This window comes from Medicago truncatula, chromosome 3 (genome assembly GCF_003473485.1).
Source record: "Medicago truncatula cultivar Jemalong A17 chromosome 3, MtrunA17r5.0-ANR, whole genome shotgun sequence".
Lineage (NCBI taxonomy): Eukaryota > Viridiplantae > Streptophyta > Magnoliopsida > Fabales > Fabaceae > Medicago > Medicago truncatula.
Window position 1 is genome coordinate 54443762 of NC_053044.1, and position 18125 is coordinate 54461886.

General features: G+C 32.2%; 1 protein-coding gene across 2 annotated transcripts; it reads left to right on the forward strand.

Moving 5' to 3' along the window:
• The first annotated feature begins 10374 nt into the window (after positions 1–10374).
• On the forward strand, positions 10375–17184 carry LOC25490113 (protein EMBRYONIC FLOWER 1). 2 transcript variants are annotated; one of them, XM_024779305.2, is made up of 7 exons: positions 10375–10653; positions 11638–11842; positions 12646–13031; positions 13126–13230; positions 13387–14723; positions 14959–16611; positions 16719–17184. In XM_024779305.2, exons 2-6 carry the CDS (start codon positions 11745–11747, stop codon positions 16585–16587), a joined length of 3555 nt encoding a protein of 1184 aa, XP_024635073.1. In that variant the 5' UTR covers positions 10375–10653; positions 11638–11744; the 3' UTR covers positions 16588–16611; positions 16719–17184. The 2 variants fall into 2 exon arrangements, with proteins under 2 accessions (XP_024635073.1, XP_013462004.1); XM_013606550.3 differs by having other exon boundaries at positions 16716–17169.
• The last annotated feature ends 941 nt before the right edge of the window (positions 17185–18125 follow it).

Below are 18125 nucleotides of genomic sequence, written 5' to 3' on the forward strand. Positions count from 1 at the left end.
ATATTTTGTTATAATTTTTGGGACAACTTTTTCATACTTTTATAATCTCTTAATTACTTTAATTTTTTTTTTTTTTTTTTATCAATACCTACATTTCAAATAACATAACATACCTCAAAAATTTAATCAGGATTAGAAATAATCGGAAAGAACCTTTTGCATACATTTCTTTTTAGGGTATAACTTGCCCGGTTATTAATTTCTTCTAAGTGAATGTATGGATTTATAATAATCTTCTGGTTAGCAAGTAATACCATGAGTATAAAAAGACTGCAGAGATATCATGGGTGGTGTGGGTTTAGAACCTGTAGTATCCAAGAGTTTTCCATTGACACTTTAGAAATGAAATAATAGTTATAAAGTTGGATCTGGGTAAGAGAACTAGTTTTCAATTGGTGTACCACAAAATGAATTACCAAGGTGAGAAGTGCTTCATATCTTTATCTAATGATTCATCGATCAGGATCAATAGTAGATGTTTCGTTCACAAAAAATAATAATATAGTAGTTAGGATAATTAAGTATAGAGACCCAAGCCTCTAATTAATTCTCAAATATGTGGTGTAAATCAAATAAATCATTAGATCATGAAGCAACCGCAGCGAAGTAATCGATTCCTAAACTGAAGTGTTTCAACTCAATAAAAGAGTTTTAATGAATGAGTACCAAGAAAATAATATACTCTCGTCCCTAAATAAGTGACCTAGTTGACTCTGACACACATACCAATGCATATGTTTTATCTTTGATATCTTCAATTCTCTACTAAAAAAAAATATAAAAATTTAATATTTTAAAAATACTCATTGAGACGAATCCAACAACATCTTACATGATATTATTTATCTTTGTGAATTAGTAGAAAAATATGGTCAAAGTATGTCAAGTCAATAATGTATATTATCAACTGAGTCATTTATTAAGGGACGGAGGGAGTAATACAAATGAGTCTTTTTTTTCTTGGTTACAATACAAATGAGTTGTTTGGACATGAATGTTGTAAGGGAATCTTCGATGGTTATTTTGTAAATAATTCATTTTAGATTTTATAGACTACTGATTGGTGGCCCATAATGCTAGGTCATACTTATGTGTAATTCATATAAATCTTAGTTCAATGGTAAACAATTGTGCAACTCCTAAACAACTCAAATTTTTTATTTCTGCCAAATGGTGTTTCAAATTTCAACATTGCCTGTGTTTGTTAACACAAAAAAGCTAGCTTATAGCTTGTTGAATTATCTTATAAGTTCGTTAGATGAAAACGTGACGTGTTTGATAACAAGCTTTTTTCATGAGCTTATAGCGTTTTCTGAAAAGCTATTTCAAATAGCTTTTTAGTTTATAGCTGGTAGCTTTTTATATTTTCTTCCAACTTTAACCCTACTAATTTAAATTAATTATTTTTTTAATTAAACAACTACCCATATTCATCTTTATAACCGCCCCATTTTTTCCCTTAAAAAAAATGTCACGTGTGTGTATTTTTTTTTAAGGAAATGCTTTATATTTTGCTATAACTAACCTGCCGTACACCACACAAAAAATAACTAGCCTATTTTTTTTAAAGGAAAAAATAACTAGTCTTTTGTACGTTGTAAAATTTTATATATTCTAGCTCACATTTTGTTTCCACCTTTCTCTTATTTTTGGGATTCATAAAGCAGATATCAAAATTGTCGATGAATTTTTTTTTAGGATTAAAGGTCGAAGATTTTTTTTATGGAGACTAAGATCAAAAGTTTGAATATTTATAAGGACCAAAAACATATTTAACTATAATTAAAAATATTAAAAAATAAATACATTACAAAAAATGTGTGTGTCCATATGTATATTAAAAAAAAAATGTCCTTTTATGTCATTTTATACTTATCAGCCACTTCAACAACTAATTTTACCAAACACATTATTTTTAATAAGCAAGCTTTTCAGTTATAAGCTATCAGCTAGCTTTTCAGCTATCAGCTAACTTATCAGCTATCAGCTAACTTATAGCTTATTTTTACCAAACAAAGCCATTGATTGATCTAGTTTACTGTCTCAGATCATATATATCAATCTACAATTTTGACTGACTTAGTTTATTGTCTCATATCACATATATCAATCTATAATTTTTATTTTTAATTATATTTTTTTTGAAAATAATATCTTTAATTATATATTAACAAAAAAATTTAAACGTTTATTTTAAAATATTTATCGAGACGAATCAACAAAATCTTATATGCTACAAGTTGTCTTGTTATATTATTAAAAAAATATAGGTAAAATATGTTATATAATAGTGAACATAGTCAAGTAAAATCAGTCATTTTAAAACCAATGGAGTAAGTTTTGTGGTCTTGTTTAAGACACTTCAACAACTAATTGACACATGTAAATAGGATTATTATTAATAAGGTCAAAACCCTACATCATTATAAGAACATTTTCCCCAACTTCTACGAAGAATTACAAAGATGGCTCACAATCACTTGTTCAAAAGTTAGACTAAATTAAGATTAAAAGGTTGTTCTATAATATTAATAAAGTATTAATTTTTTTTTTTATACTTACACGGTACTAATTGCAGGTCCGAACTTGAGGGTGTGCAAGGTGTTCAATCAGGCCGGGCTTCCAAATACTACGGACCTCTAACGAAAAATTAAATCTAATACCCATTCCACTTAAATAAAAAATATATATGTTATATCTTTTTCTTTCTTTAAATAAAACAAATTTAAAATGTTCATATTTATTATAACAATAATTACTAAATCCGTTTTATATAACCAATATAGAAAATTATTTTTAACAACTTTGAAAAAGTATTTTCTGCAACAGTACTATCTCCTAATTGAGATAATTTTTTTTTTTTTTTTACAAAATCTCCTAATTGAGATAATTGAATTTTGCGTCTTTAAAGTTTTTTTATACCGATGGAAATACACGTTTTATTTCTTTTAGTTTTAATTTATATTTGCTTAAAAAAAAATCTATTATCATTTGAATGATAGTAGAAAAATCAAAAAAATTCTCTTCACTCGTCACTAAATTTTTGGTGACGGATGTTACTTCCTCCGTCTCATAATATTAGTCGTTTAAAGTTTATGCACGAATATTAAAAAAATGATTAATTGTGTTGCTTTCAATGGTAAAATTAGTACTCCCTCCGTTCCTTTTTAATTGTCATTTTTGGAGAATTTTTTTGTTCCTGATTAACTGTCACTTTCAAAGTTCAATACAATATTAAATGTTATTATACCAATATTATCCTTAGATATTTATTGCGGAGAGAGAAACATATGAAATGAAATATTAAATTAATAAGATCATTATAGTGAAAGTAAAAACAATTGTATCAAAAGTAGTAACATTTATTGATTGTCTTGGTTTGTGTAAAATGTTAAAAAGTGATAATTAAAAAGGAGTTGAAATAATAGTGAAAAAAATAATAAATGCTGCATTGGTATTGTAAAATGACAATTATTTAGAGAAAAAGAAAAAAAAAATACTAAAGAGACAATAATTATGAGACGGAGGGAGTACAAGTTTTTTTTCGCTAATTTGATTTTTTAAATAGTGAATTTATAGATGATCTTTATTTTTCCCTCTCTCTACGTTCGTTACAATATTTAAATCAATATAACACGGTACTTAAATTATTTTTGATATTTTGTTTAATATTATTTTTAACAACAAATTCTATTAATAATCAATTCTCTGCGCAAGACAAATTGAGATTGGCAAGACAAAAACTACATAGCAACGTGGGTCGTATATAGGCGGAACATCCAAAAGAAAATTCAAACACCATGCAATATAAACACTGATAAAACACGACTCAGTTGAAGGATACCACTAACATGAAAAGTAAAAAAAACCTCTAAACCCAAAGTCAACACTAAAATCAAGCTAAACCCCCACATACAAAAATAAACCAAAAATTTCAACCATAACCTCCAATTCCATCGCAGTTGACCATAGAGGCATATCGTCTGCTACTCACACCAAACCCCTCCAAACAACCATCACATCTGCCAAAACCCTTAACAACAACATATCACTTTCTCATCGCCACAACTTGCCGAAATAATCACCTGTAAATGACTCATCCCACCACTCATTCAGATTCCACCACCAATAAACCCTCGGTTTGTCGAAGAACAAACCGACCCCCAATCTTTAATCAAAAGCGATCGGTCCACCAGACTCCCAAAACAAATCACTAAGAAGCCCCTCAACTCTTGGACCACAAACGGAAACACCTTAACCATCGCAAAAACTTGAAATTAGACACTGACTTCCGATCTTGAAGCAAAAGTGATTGGCCAACCAGAGTCCAAATGACAAACCCCTAAGACAATTAACAAGTGGAACAGTAGCGAACGAAGAACCAACTCGAAAACAATCCAAAATTAATTCACCAAAACCAAGCCACATACCAACACGATAACAATCCAAAACTAACATGAGTAATTGACAACATAGGTGGACCCAGATCTAAGGTCACCACAAACATCTGCAAAAACAAAACACAAACCATCAAAAAAGAAAAAGAAAAAGAAAAAACCACCCACAAACTCCATGTCACACCAGAACAAAAACCTTACCATAATCAACACCCAACCAATCAAAACTATCCACAAACCCCCACAATCTTGTTGAATCCTAACATCACCTTCACCACTATCATAATAAACCCTAATGAAGGTTTTGTTAGCTATAGGTACGTGACATGTCACATACGAGTAATTTTCTTCTAAGAATTCCATGTCAAATTCGTTAAAATTTGAATAATCCATTTAAAACCAATTTGGGATTTTAACATACTGAACTTGGATTGGTCTTGATCGGTCAAATTCGACTATATCAACATAAACACACAAAACAACACAAACGTCACCGATCCACACACGAAATACCGCATCACAACACTACCGCATCACTAAAAGCACTGGACAAAAACAAACCCACAAGCAAAGAACCTTCAATAACAACCACTGAACGTGAAAGGACGAGCCAATCAGAGACCAACTAGATGAGTTTCCAACACCTCATCGTCAGGTAGGATCTACATGATGAATTGGGAGGTAGGAAAGAGTGGTGGTTGTGACTCACCCCCCAAATTAATCTAATTAAAATGTTTATAAAGTTACAAGATTAATTAGCAACTAATATCATTAGTTTTATACTCCATATTTTTTTAAATTATTTAATATTTTGTAAATATATCGTCTTCTCCACAACACATTTTAAATGGAATGAACCTTAATGTAGCTTTGCAAAATAAAAGGCTCTTTTAAAGCAAAAAAAAAAGAAGAGAAAATTAAAACCTAAAACGAAAGTAGGAGATAAAAATAGAATTTAGTACTTAATGTATTATATTCCTTTTGTGTTAACCCTTCAATTTTCGATGTAAAGGGGGTATGGTGACCTGGAGTTCGGTCGAGAGGCAAATAAAATCTGACAAAAAATTGTTTCACTTAAAAATTAAACTCAAATTCTGCTGAACAATTCTTCGTTTGCTAAAAAAATTTAACTTATACACTGCTATTTTTCTATTTTTTTTACAAGGATTTTTTGTTTTTTCTTTCTGATTTTTATTACCTTTTCTACTAAAAAGTCAACACTTGCATGTTAACTATACTTATTGATTAATGTCTCTCATACTAAATATAGTTATAATTTTCTCTAACAAACAAGAAAAATACTAGCTTAAAGTTTCTTATATACCTTTTGTATTTAAAAAATTAATATTCAAATTACGTTCCATGTTCGCTAAAAAAGAGTACATTACATTATACTCAGTTCCCCTGGCTTTAAATTTATGTCTCCACCCCTGCCACTGGTTATCATATACCGAGTTTGTTTGTTTAATATTGATCTCCCAAAAATTTCAAAAGATCAAAGAAGAACCTTTACTTTAGTAAAAAAAAAAAAACAGTGAATTTATAAAAAGGGTGAGTTCATATTAGATGCATCATGTATACTAAGGCGGAAAATGAGTCGAGTCAAATCGAACTTGTCTAAGCTCAATTCTAATCGATAAGAATTAGTTCGGCTCGAAACTCAACTCGACTTCGATACAAATCATTTTTTTGGCTCGAGTTCGACTCATTTAAAATTAACGAACAACTCGATTCAACTCGTTAGGATCATGAACCACAAAAAGTTTGCCTAAAAAATCAAGCATATAGAAAATTTGCTTAAAAACGTGTTATCTACCTTAAAAAAAGATACAATAGTCTTGTTTATAGCCTTATTCACCTCTCAATGTTACATAAACAACCGATGTGGGACTTGTTTTCTCTCTTGTTAGACAAAACACATGTTATCTACCTATTTCTATGTTATATATTACAAGTTGTAACACCTCCCTCTAGATAGAATTTGGATATCCAACATGCCAAGCTTGTAATGCATATTAGAGAGCCTTGCTATCTTATTTAATACATTCCTTTTTTATTCAGCAGTATTAGTGAGCTCAAGATTATTTAACAAATAGAGATATAAACCAGTATGCCTCACAGAGCAAGTTATGCACTCTGCTTATATATTAGAGACGATATGGTTGCTTGCTTCCTAGAACCGAATTCATGTGCTTGCATATACAAACAACCGAAAATAAAAATACAAAAACACAAGAAAACTAGTGTAGATAACATAAACAAAAACAACAAAAATCCACAATTAGAACTAAGAATATCCTTAAAATACTCTTCATATATATATATATATATATATATATATATATATATATATATATATATATATATATATATATATTATGGAGCTAACTCATGAGCCAATCGAGTCGAACCATATATAGCTCAAGTTCAGCTCATTTATTTAACGAACTTAATTTTTCAGCTCAAATTCAGCTCATTAGGTTCATGAACCAAATTTAACGAACTAATTATTGAGAGTTCCGAACTTTAGTCGAGTTAATTCAGTTCATTGCGAGCCTTAATGTATACATTAATATTGAGAGCTCCATAATTTTTCGTCTTTAGACCATTCTCAGAGTTCCATAATTTTTTTGCGTACAAGACAGAGAACTCCATATTTGATTTATCCATTAAAAAAGGGAACCGAAGTGTCCATTTTTATAATTTTTTATTTTATTTTTTGAAACAGGTTCATATTAGATGTATGCATCAATATTGAATCTGTCAAATACGAACCTCCGGTGTAAATATAGTCCTTTTTTTTTTTTTTTAATATTCTTTAGTAAAATTGTAGTCTTCTTAGGTTAATTTATAACATTGATATATAAATGATTTAACTAGCTTGTATTAGGTTAGGTCATACATACATATATGTCTGTGTGGTTTAAATGAGAATCATCAGAAGCAAAGTTGTACAAATTAAAGTTGACAGGGAAAAAGCATAAGATTCCACTATAGGATAAATATAAATTAAATTAAATCAAGGACAAAATAAATGAAACTTTTGGGTTATATGGATGGGTCGTTTTATTTGGGTATAATATGATGGTACGTGGGGTAGGTGTGGAGGTTTTGGACAAGTGTGAAAATTTTGTACAGCTTTCTTTAAGAGCTCTTATACATGAACATCTTAGGTGGCATACACCCTTTTACATCTATTCACATTTGTGACACGTGACAAAAATATTGAAAGAAGAGATGAAAAAGGATGATATAATGTAAAATTACTAAAATATTTGGGGATGTACATAAGAGGTGTATGAAAAAGAATGTCTACCTATCTTTTTCCTTCTTTAATTACATTGGTTTCATTTCATATACGGGCCACATGGGTCAGGGTCATGCTGCCACTTCCTTGTACCTATGTGTGTGCACATATATCATTTTAAACATAAAAACGAAATTCTACTCACATTCTCCATTTTATACACTAAACCACATATAAACGGACATGGAAGATAGATTCCAGTTTTGACATTCATATAATAGAAGAGAGAAGCTATTCAGTTCTCCATCGTAAACTATTATACCCTTTCGGTCTCCTCGTAAACTCTTCTACCACTACGAAATTTGATTTCTTTTAACAAAACGAATTAAATACAAAATATAACGGGTACTCAATCGGGTTAGGCTACATTTTAATCCTTAAAAGAATTTCAGAAGTGGGTATATAAACCATTTATTCATAATACCAACAATAAAAATTAAAAGTGATACCATATTGAATATTATTTGACGTGTTTGGATGTCCTTTTAAAAAATCAAACAAAACTGGATACATATATTTTAATAGTTATTTTTGTATTAGTAATGATATATTGCATTATTTTATTATTTGTTAGTTTTTAATTTTCTAATACTATTTATTAGTTTAATTTAATCTATATTTTCCATTATTTCTTTTTGATTTAAATATAATCAATCATTGTCATTCCCTAATACTAATTTTTAATTTATTAAATGTTATATTTGTCAATTTTTTTATATTAAATGTTATATTTTGCATCAAACAATTCTTTTATCATATCTATATATTATTAAACATTAATTAAAAACTTAAAATTTGTAATTTAGATATCCAAAAATTGATCAAAATTACTTTGCTTTAAACTGAGTCAGATCAAATCTTTTAAATTAATCATCCAAAATAAAACTAAACGTAAATTTATATATAGATCAAATGACTTTTTCTTCATAATCGATCCAAATCATCCATTGTTACTATACCCTTTCCAAAAATTATTTCCATGATGTCGTCATGAGTCATGACGAGTCTATCAAACATCTTGACTGCACTTAATTTATCAAATGTTGGGTGAGTTATTTTCCTGTAGAGAAAATTAGAGTCCTTTAACAAAAATGTAGAGAAAATTAAGGTGATATGTTAGCGATTTAATGTGAATAGTCCTAAAAAAGAAATATACCTGTTTTTTTATTTTATTTTATCTAATTCGTTTAATTTTTTAAGGGATTTTTTTTTAAAGCCACACAATTTACTGATTATTACATATTTGAGTGTCAATGTCACGCGCAGACGAAGCTTCCGCTGGAAATTAATAGAAATCTATTCCTTTTTCTACTTTTTAATTAGCATATCAATGCTTATATAGTAAGAAACTTTTGGGTGATGTAAACTCTCTATATACAGAGGTAGCACATACTTTTTTTATTACATACAACAAACTCATCAAGAGCTTACATGATTATGCATGGTAATCCAAGTTATATCCAGCTCGGATAAATAATACCCCAAAAGAACAATTAGACCTATGTCGATGACATACCCGAAATTTGGAAAAATGTTATTTTAATTTGGATTATACAATAAATGTTATTTAATTTGTCTACATGCTATTAACTTCAAGAATCAAAACAAATCCATTAGTTGTAGGGTAATTTCATTAATTATTTTTATCGAGGTAAGATAATCTATGAATTAGGTTATAGGTGTATCTTAACCGATTGATTAGTTTGTTGTAAAGACAAATATTCACCTATATTTGTGTCATCTTCTTCCCCTCTTTCTTACCATGTATATCTTCTTTTGGATTTGAATTAGACGTGGTGATGCATTATACAATTACTTGTTTTAGCTGTAAATATGATATTTACGGCAAATATTTTTTACAATTAATTTTATTGATGTATAATCTGAATTGTTCGATCTTGTTTAATGTTTTTACAATATGTATGCGTGCCGTTTAACAATAGCAATCTGGGTCCATATCTTAGCACAATAATAATTTTCAAAATTTTGAACATGTTGCCTATGTAATAATGATTCAAGTACAATATATATAGTAATTATGATTTAAGTACAATATATATTTTCTTAATTAAAAAGCTTACTCGAGAATATCATATCATATTATATTTTTATTAATCGAAAAAAGCAATAACGTTTTTTCTATTACGACCACTACTAGTTTAGGACAGAATGGAGATGTTGTGTGCTGCAACATGTTTAGGGTTAAACGTGCCTTAGCCTCCGTTACCCTCCAAATAATAATAACACCAAATTCTTAGGGTTTCAAATAACGCTCCTCACTCTACCTAAATCTACTCTCCCAAACAAAACGTGCAAAACACGCACCAATCAAAAACATTTAATGTGCAAATGGCATGATCAGTACCTTTAACCTTAGATGACACGACAGGTACAAAATTAATAAATGAAGCGCTGAATAAAGAAACGCGTGAGATGAACGCGCGAGTACTGTATACCCTTTTTTTTCACCCCTCTATCTAGGGTTTTCTCGCCGTCCACAGCACAAACCCCATTATAAATGGTTAGTGATAAGAGCCGCACATTATCGACACGTGGATGTTTCTCATTGGATCTAATTTTCTCTCTCCTAACATTCTCTTTCGGTATATTTTTTTCTTTTCTTTTTTTATTTAAATTTTTTAATTTATTACAAAAATACAAAGACATCTTCTTCCAAGGACAAGAAGATAAAAATTCTCTCTCATCTATATCTAATATCTTCACTCACTCTCTCTCTAACTCCGAAACAATCGAAACCCCTTTCTCTCTCTCTCTCTAGGGTTTGTGCATGTTTCGCGCTTAATTTATACCGACGCAGTAGCGAATCAAATCTCCAAGCTAAGCTTTTTATCTTCTCCGTCGAAAGCTCTATCAAAAGGCGTTGTTTCTGTCCAAAGCCGTTGAGAATCGGTTAAGCTTCTGGGAGAGATCGTGTGCGGTGATCCACAGGTGAGTTCGCGTGCACCTTCTCCTTTTAGATCAAGCGTTTTCTCTTCTTATACATAATTCGATGAACGTTTCCGTGTTGATCGGAAATTTGTTCTCAGATAAATCTCGAGATTTTTTTGATAAATATTATTAAGCTCTCACTGTACTGTTTATGGTGTGTCCACTTCAGCTTTTACTTTGCATTTTCCTTTTTTTTTTTTTTTACTTGCTTTATTGCTACCGTTTCACGCTCTTTTTTTAATCATTTTTCTTTTCTTCTCGAGTTTTCTTAGCTGGTTAATTCGCACCGAGTTAATTCATGTTTATCTATTGATGTGAGAGATAAATTAATTTTAAACGGCGAGCCCTAAGATAATTTAATTGTGTTGATATTTGTGCATCGATTCATCATCATCTTGTAAGGTGAGTTTCTTGCCACGCATTAAATCATATAATTCGATGATATTTTTGCTGTAAGATGACAATTTTCTCCTCCATTTTTTATTTTATTTTATAAAAAAAACCCTAATGTTTTGCTGGGTTTTGTTAACTGTCTCTATCATTGAACTAATTGTATGGATGACATGGTTACTGGTTATTGCAGTTGCGTTTAAAATCATCTATTATAAAGTTTGAGAGTATTTTTAGTTGGTTTTATTGAATTAGACCTAGGGTTTAGCATCTTTCATAATTTTGGATGTTATGATTTTATGTAATTAATCACCGTGTTTTGAGTTTTTATTGCTTCTATATTGCTTTATATTGTGCTTTGACTTTGTCTACCTTGTCTTTCCTTTTTATTTGTTACTAGATTTGCATGAACCCTAATTGTTTTCTTCAAAGCGTGATTAACATGTTGTCATATGATAGCAGTGCTTTCCTTACTTTGTAAATGTTTGCAACTATTTGTTTGATTAATAATAATAAATTGACTTAAGTGTTGGACATTTTGACCCAATATTTCCATTTTGAAATTTAATCTAAGTTTAATATATTTGTGAATAGGAGATATTATTTATTGGTGCTTCTAGCTGCAGTTACTTGTACTGTGATGCGCTTGCACAGCAGTGGATAATTATTTGCAAGGTGATTCTAATATATTGACTGAGTTCATGGGATCGTCGTATGTTGAGATTGACTCGATCTCTATTGATCTTAATACCACTATTGACCAGTGGGATGCAGGCAAATGTGAACATTTTTCAATACGGTAAGCGTTGACGCCTCATACATATTCTTAAAAACCTACTATACTTCAGTTTGGATGAGGAGGAGGGGAGCATATTAAGTTATATAGTTTACGCCTTCCTTAGTGCACACCCCCTCTGGTCACATTTGTGAGCAAATATTCCTTTTTCAGATTCATTGAATAATTGATCTACCCTAACTATAATAAAGTTTAGATACATCAATTATTTAATGAATCTGAAAAAGTAAAAGTTGCTTATAAACGTGACCAGATGAGTATTTTTAACAGCTAAATGTTAGTGGTTAGTTTATTCGGGTGGGAGGTAATATTAGTAGAAGGGATCGAACACCGAACCTCCTAGATGTAACTCTTTTGGTGTCCCAACTCATACCATTGTGCCACACCTTTAGAGACTATTCCTAAACTAATATCTTGTAATATATCTGCAGTTGATTACACCGTCTTAATTAGAGGAGTTTCTGTTATTTTTATTGACTATAGGACACATACTGCAATTAATGTGTATGTTTACAATAATATTTGAAGTTGGAAGTTGGAACCCTTTCAATTTTTAATGCATGGGAATAAGGACTTTATCGAGAGGCATATGATTGGTGTTGCCTAAATATAGAAAGTTTTGAATATTGTAGAATTATTTTGAGAAGTGTTCGGTTTTGTAATTAATTTGGGAGGGGCTGATATCAAACTTTCTCTTCAGAATTAAAAAAAAAAAAACTCTAAATTATATTTTCTTATGTGTAATCAAACTGTCTTTTGATACCCCTTCAGATTCTTTAACACCATCTTAATTATTGTTAGTGCAGTGAATATGTCTCAGAAATTCGGAAAAAAGATTGGAAACTTTGTTGGCCATTTCCAATAGATGAGTCTGACAAGCAACCGTCATTTCTACCGCTAGATGTGCCAAAACACAGATGTTGCCGTTCTCCAAACTATGAACAAGAAAATGCGGCCAAAGACATTCCTAAAGATATCCAAACAGACTTTAATCGTGTTAGTACTGGATGCAGATCTGATACCAACTGCAGTAATGCAGCTCTCAAACCTTGTATTCAGAAAGATCCAATATCTGACATTATTGTGAGAAGAGACATTGATCTTAATGCTAACCTGAATAGTGTCGATTGTTTCTTACCAATTACTATTGAGAAAGAAAAGAAAGCCGGAGTTGGACTCGGCAGCAGAATTGGTAACTTTCAATCAGTTATAAATTATATATGAGTATCTTTTTTGTTGTTTTAAATTTTAATTAGGTGTTAATTTTGTTGAATTGCTTCCTCCAGACCTTGAGATTGGATTGGAGGATAATCTCAATCACCAAGTAACAAGTGCTCCATCGCCTAAAATTTATCCAGACTTTGCACAAGAAGTGAGCACAACTAAAAGAGGTAGTTTCATCTGAATAAGACATTTTAATGTCAAACAGCAGCACTCTTATTTATTTTTTTGTATTATTGAAGTGACAAGTTTGTGTATATTATAGCGAAATATTCTTAATTTCAAAATGTACAATTCAAGTAAAAGGTTCTTTTTTATTGGGACAGGTGGTGAAAGTAATGGAGTGTCTTATGTTCAGCTTGCTAAAAATCTTAGACTTAAATGCACAGGTAAGAATTCTGCTGAGATTTGTAATGGGGGAACACCTGCAGATAACCAATGCCGGAAAGATTTAGTAACAACAGCCACGGAGGCATATAATAAATATGATCACACAACTGGACCACCTATTGAATCCTTTGCTTGTAATAATAGTGTGCCTGCAGTAAGTACAGACAACATGGTTGACGATGATTTTCAGGATCATCATTCAGAAAAGTCCACTGGTTTGTCTCGTAGGAAACCTCGAAAGGTGCGTTTGATGACTGACTTGTTGCGTGAAAATGGCGAATCAAAGACTGAAAAAATTGCAGTACAAGAATCCCAATTCCGTGGCACTTCCAATACTTCTGCAGCTTCACAGGCACGCTCAAATTTCCCAGGAAAGGTGGATGTTCAAGGAGATCTGACTTTAACAAACAAGGGTCAGAGTAGGAAAAGGAAAATTCTCCCGGATGAAGTACGGAGTATGGAAAGTATGCCTTTTCATAGAGCTGGAGTTGAAGCTCAAAACTTAGAGGGGAATGCAAAAACAACTAGTACGGTTTTCAATAATAGATCCAATTCCAAAAATGTACTAGCAGGAACATGTTTACAATTTACTGAGAAAGGCAACTGCAGTAAACCTGGACCTGAAAGAAACCAAATCATGGGTAAGAAGAAGAAGAACAAAAAGAATCAAGTTGGAGACAATTATTACTTGATTCCTGAGCCACAACAAGGACAGAGAAGAGAAAATGAGGACACCGTGTATACTACAGATAAGGCATATGCATCTAAAACTGTTTCTTCTAGATTATCTCCTTCTGTGTTCACAGGGAAAGGGGTGGATGATTTTTCTTTCCACAACCTAAGAATAGAAAATGAGTTCAATCTATCCAAAGAAAAGGGGAAAATGCTGCAAACCGATGGAGAACTTAATTCTTTATCCTACCACAGAAATGACATGTTTGACAGAGATTCTTTTGCATATTCAGGGGTAAAAATCAGATCTAGTGTTGCTGCAGATGTTCCAGTTCCTTCAGACCAAGGGGTGATGAGTGGAAAAGGAAAGGAGGAGAGTTTGCATCTTTCTTTGAACAGTTATATGTCAGAACATGGTTACAGCAAAAAATGTATCCATCAAATAGAAAACCGCCTTCCCTTCTCATTACCTTTTCAAGAGAGCACCTCAAGAGTTCCTCAGTTTAATAGAAACGACAGTGAAACCAATGTTTTTGGAGCACCAAGCATTCCTTGCAGGCACACAACAAATAATGTTTATGGAAAAGGAGTTCACTGTAAAGTAAGTTGCCACAAAAATCTTCAGAGAATACTTTTCATGATTTGTTGAATAAGTATGCCTATCAGATAAAGATGAATTAATTCCTATGACCAGTTAATGGTATCATGTAATTTTCCCCTCGTTTGTGTGAGCATTGAGCAGAGTTTAGTATTGTTAATCAATATTGCATTTCTATTTGAACATTTTTTACTTCTTTAAATAAGTTTCTAGAGTGATCATGATTTCCTTTTTGCAGGAAAATACTGGTGCTAGAAACACAGGAAAAACTGTTGAAGATGTGGAACAACTGGGTATTAAAAAAAGATACAATGAACAAGCAGCTGAGGTGTCTGAGCAGGGAACATTAGATGGTATACCCATGGAAATTGTGGAACTCATGGCAAAGAATCAGTACGAGAGGTGTCTCCCTGACGTAGAAAATAGAGGCTCAATGTTTGAAAAATCTTCTACCAGTAGGAACACACAAATGACAGCTGGTACTGCTGTTTATGGCAAAGGGAAGATGAGCTTGTTAAAAGAAGGGCAGAAGGAGAAATCAAGGGGAAGACCTAAGAAAATTAACACGGTCACAAGAGGAGAGAATGTGAAGCCTAACAAAAGAAAGCCAAATCATTACTTTTCTCCATTCAATGGAAGTAATTTGGGAGTGAACAATCCGTATCCACCTCAACCCTCCTTTGGATTTGAAATTCCCCAGTCCCAAAAGTTGTCAAATGGATTCCAGTTTTCACCTATGATTTCTAACCAGCTTGGTAGTGCGCGAAATATCAAGTTTAATGGGAGTCTCGAAGAGCGCGCCCCCTCTAATGCTACTTTGCAATCCCTGGGAGGATGTAGCTTACACAAGAATATATTACAGCAGGATGATGAAGCTTCTCACATTTGGGCATCCTTGGCCCCAAATCACGCTTCCATAGGGTATAATGGATTGCAAAAGGTTGTTTCTCAGCCTAGTAGTAGCAACATAGACAGAACTTCACTCCAATCTGGTGCATCACATAAGCAGAACATGAGAAGGGATATTGATCTTAACTATACAAATATCAATGCTACAGGCCAAGAAAAGCATAATAGAAATACAGGTCCTGGAGTCTTCAGCAGGGTGAATGGAGAATACTCAGTTCCATGCAAACATAATGGAATAGAGGCTCATCAAAATTTGAGGGGCTCTTTGGATTTGTATTCTAATGAGACAATACCTGCCATGCATTTACTTAGCCTTATGGATGCAGGCATGCAGTCACGTACACCCTTCAATGTCGGTGTTAATTCTCAAATGCTCAAAAGACCCTCCTATGCTGGTGATTGCAATACCAAGTTGGAAATTGGTGCATCCAAGGCCAATGGTACCCTGAAAAGGCAGCCGTCTGATTATTACAACAGAAGTTACTTATCGGATAGACCACATGGCTGTTTCATTGGCTCTCCAACCTTCGGTGCATCTTCATCAGCCCAGCATGGTAATAAGTTTACAAAAGATGATGGTTCCAATGCTCAAAATTCAACTAAGTTTGGAAAGAAAGAAAAGATGAAGAGCTCCAACTCACTCCTGCAGAATAGATTTGTTAAGCAGTGTAGCTTGTCTTGTAACGAAACAGAAACTTCACTGCAACGCAGATTGGAAATTCATGGTACTCACACCTCTGTGCCGTTAAAGACCACATCTGGCATCTCATGTACGGTGAATAGAAACCCTGCTGAATTCACCGTTCCGGAAGCAGGGAATGTCTATATGATCAGAGGAGAGGATCTGAAATTTGAGGGGAGCATTCCCCAAAACAAGCATCTTTTCCCTATTCCTTGTGGACACAAGCAGCAGAGGAATTTGAAGGGAACTAAAATGAAAGAACACTCAAAACATTGAAATCCTCCATTATTCTGTGATCTGGTAGCTCTTTAGGATCTCCTTGATTTTATTTTTTGGCTACGAACTTTATAATTAAGCATTCCTTTGATAAACCTTATTTTTCCTGTCTTTCTCAAATATTTCAGCAGATGAGTCGTTCATGCAATGTGAGAATAGCAAATGACTTTCATCTCAGTGTAGAAGGTGATCTTTGACTTGGAACCTCACATCGATCGACTTGGGAAGACAATTATGCATCTATTATGCAATTGTTGTAACTAGTAAACTTACGTACTTCATATATTATGTTGGTGTCATAAAATTTACGGGGAGCCTACATGTAGCCCCTTAGAATTTAAGTATCAGTATGATGTCATAAAGTTTATGGGGAAAACTCAAAATAGCCCCGTATAGACTTAATATACTATGGTCACAGTTCATACAACTGCCAAAACCAATGTAAAAGATCCAGTTTGCTGCTGAGCTGTTTGATTTTTCTACAAAACCTACAAGGAAAATACTATTTGTCTGTGACCAAAAATTTCACTTGTAGTACGTGATTGGTCTCTTTGATGAAGTTTATTAATCATTTGAGCTCAATTGATTTGTTCGTGATTGATCTCTTTGATGAAGCTTATTAATCACTTGAGCTCAATTAATTTGTTCGCGATTGGCCTCTTTTAACTCGTACCTTAGAAGATTTTTCATAAGATTGAATTCAATGTTGATTCTCTAATTTCGTGCATTTGATGATAAAATTAAAGAGCAAGATTGAATCTCTAATTTAGAGCAAGATTGAATCTACAATAGTAAAAAAAAAACTTAAGAAAATCAATGCATTTCGTGCGAGAGAGCAACTGCTTCGGTTCACGGAAAATTAACATTATTCTGGTGCATGTACTTTTGCGTGTGCAAGTAATATTCCGCTGCGCTTGCGAAGGGACATTAATAGACTCTCTTGAAAAATGATTCCTTCGAATGTGTTTCTTTCCACATCTAAAGTTTGAATCCTTTAGATGCCAACAATTCTTACATTGAGCTGGTCTATATATAACTTTATTCAATTTTCCCCACCCCCGGCTAGTGAGCAATGGAATTGTATTCTAAAATTTCATTTTTTTTCTTTCAATTTTTAGAAAAAAAATCATATAATTGCTTTATTTTCATCTTTTGTTCTTTTTTTTCTCCTTCCTTCAAGGCTTAATTTGACAATGGCTACGGATTTGTGAATAGAGACTTTTTTTTTGAAAAGGCTAAAAAGATATAAATAAAACAATCAAAGTATAAGGAATGCTAAGATCAAAAGGTTACACATTTTACAATTACAAAAACAACGGTGTCTCCAAAGAAGAAAAGCTTAAAATCGTATTAGAGATAAAACCACTTCTAAACATCTGTAAGGTTGAGTGCTTAATTGATAGAAATCATAAGAAAAATCTTTAACTCTGAACTTGATCCACGACCAAACCAAAAGTTGTACAATGTCCAAAGGTGTTACGAGCTAAGCAATCATGGTTGCCAAACATGACAAAGTTACGGTGCTTCTAAATTGACCA

Coding starts and splice junctions, on each gene's coding strand:
- LOC25490113 (XM_024779305.2), top strand. CDS start 11,745: ATGGGATCGTCGTATGTTGAGATTGACTCGATCTCTATTGATCTTAAT. Junction 11,843..12,645: donor TGTGAACATTTTTCAATACG/GTAAGCGTTGAC, acceptor TTGTTAGTGCAG/TGAATATGTCTCAGAAATTC. Junction 13,231..13,386: donor AGTGAGCACAACTAAAAGAG/GTAGTTTCATCT, acceptor TTATTGGGACAG/GTGGTGAAAGTAATGGAGTG.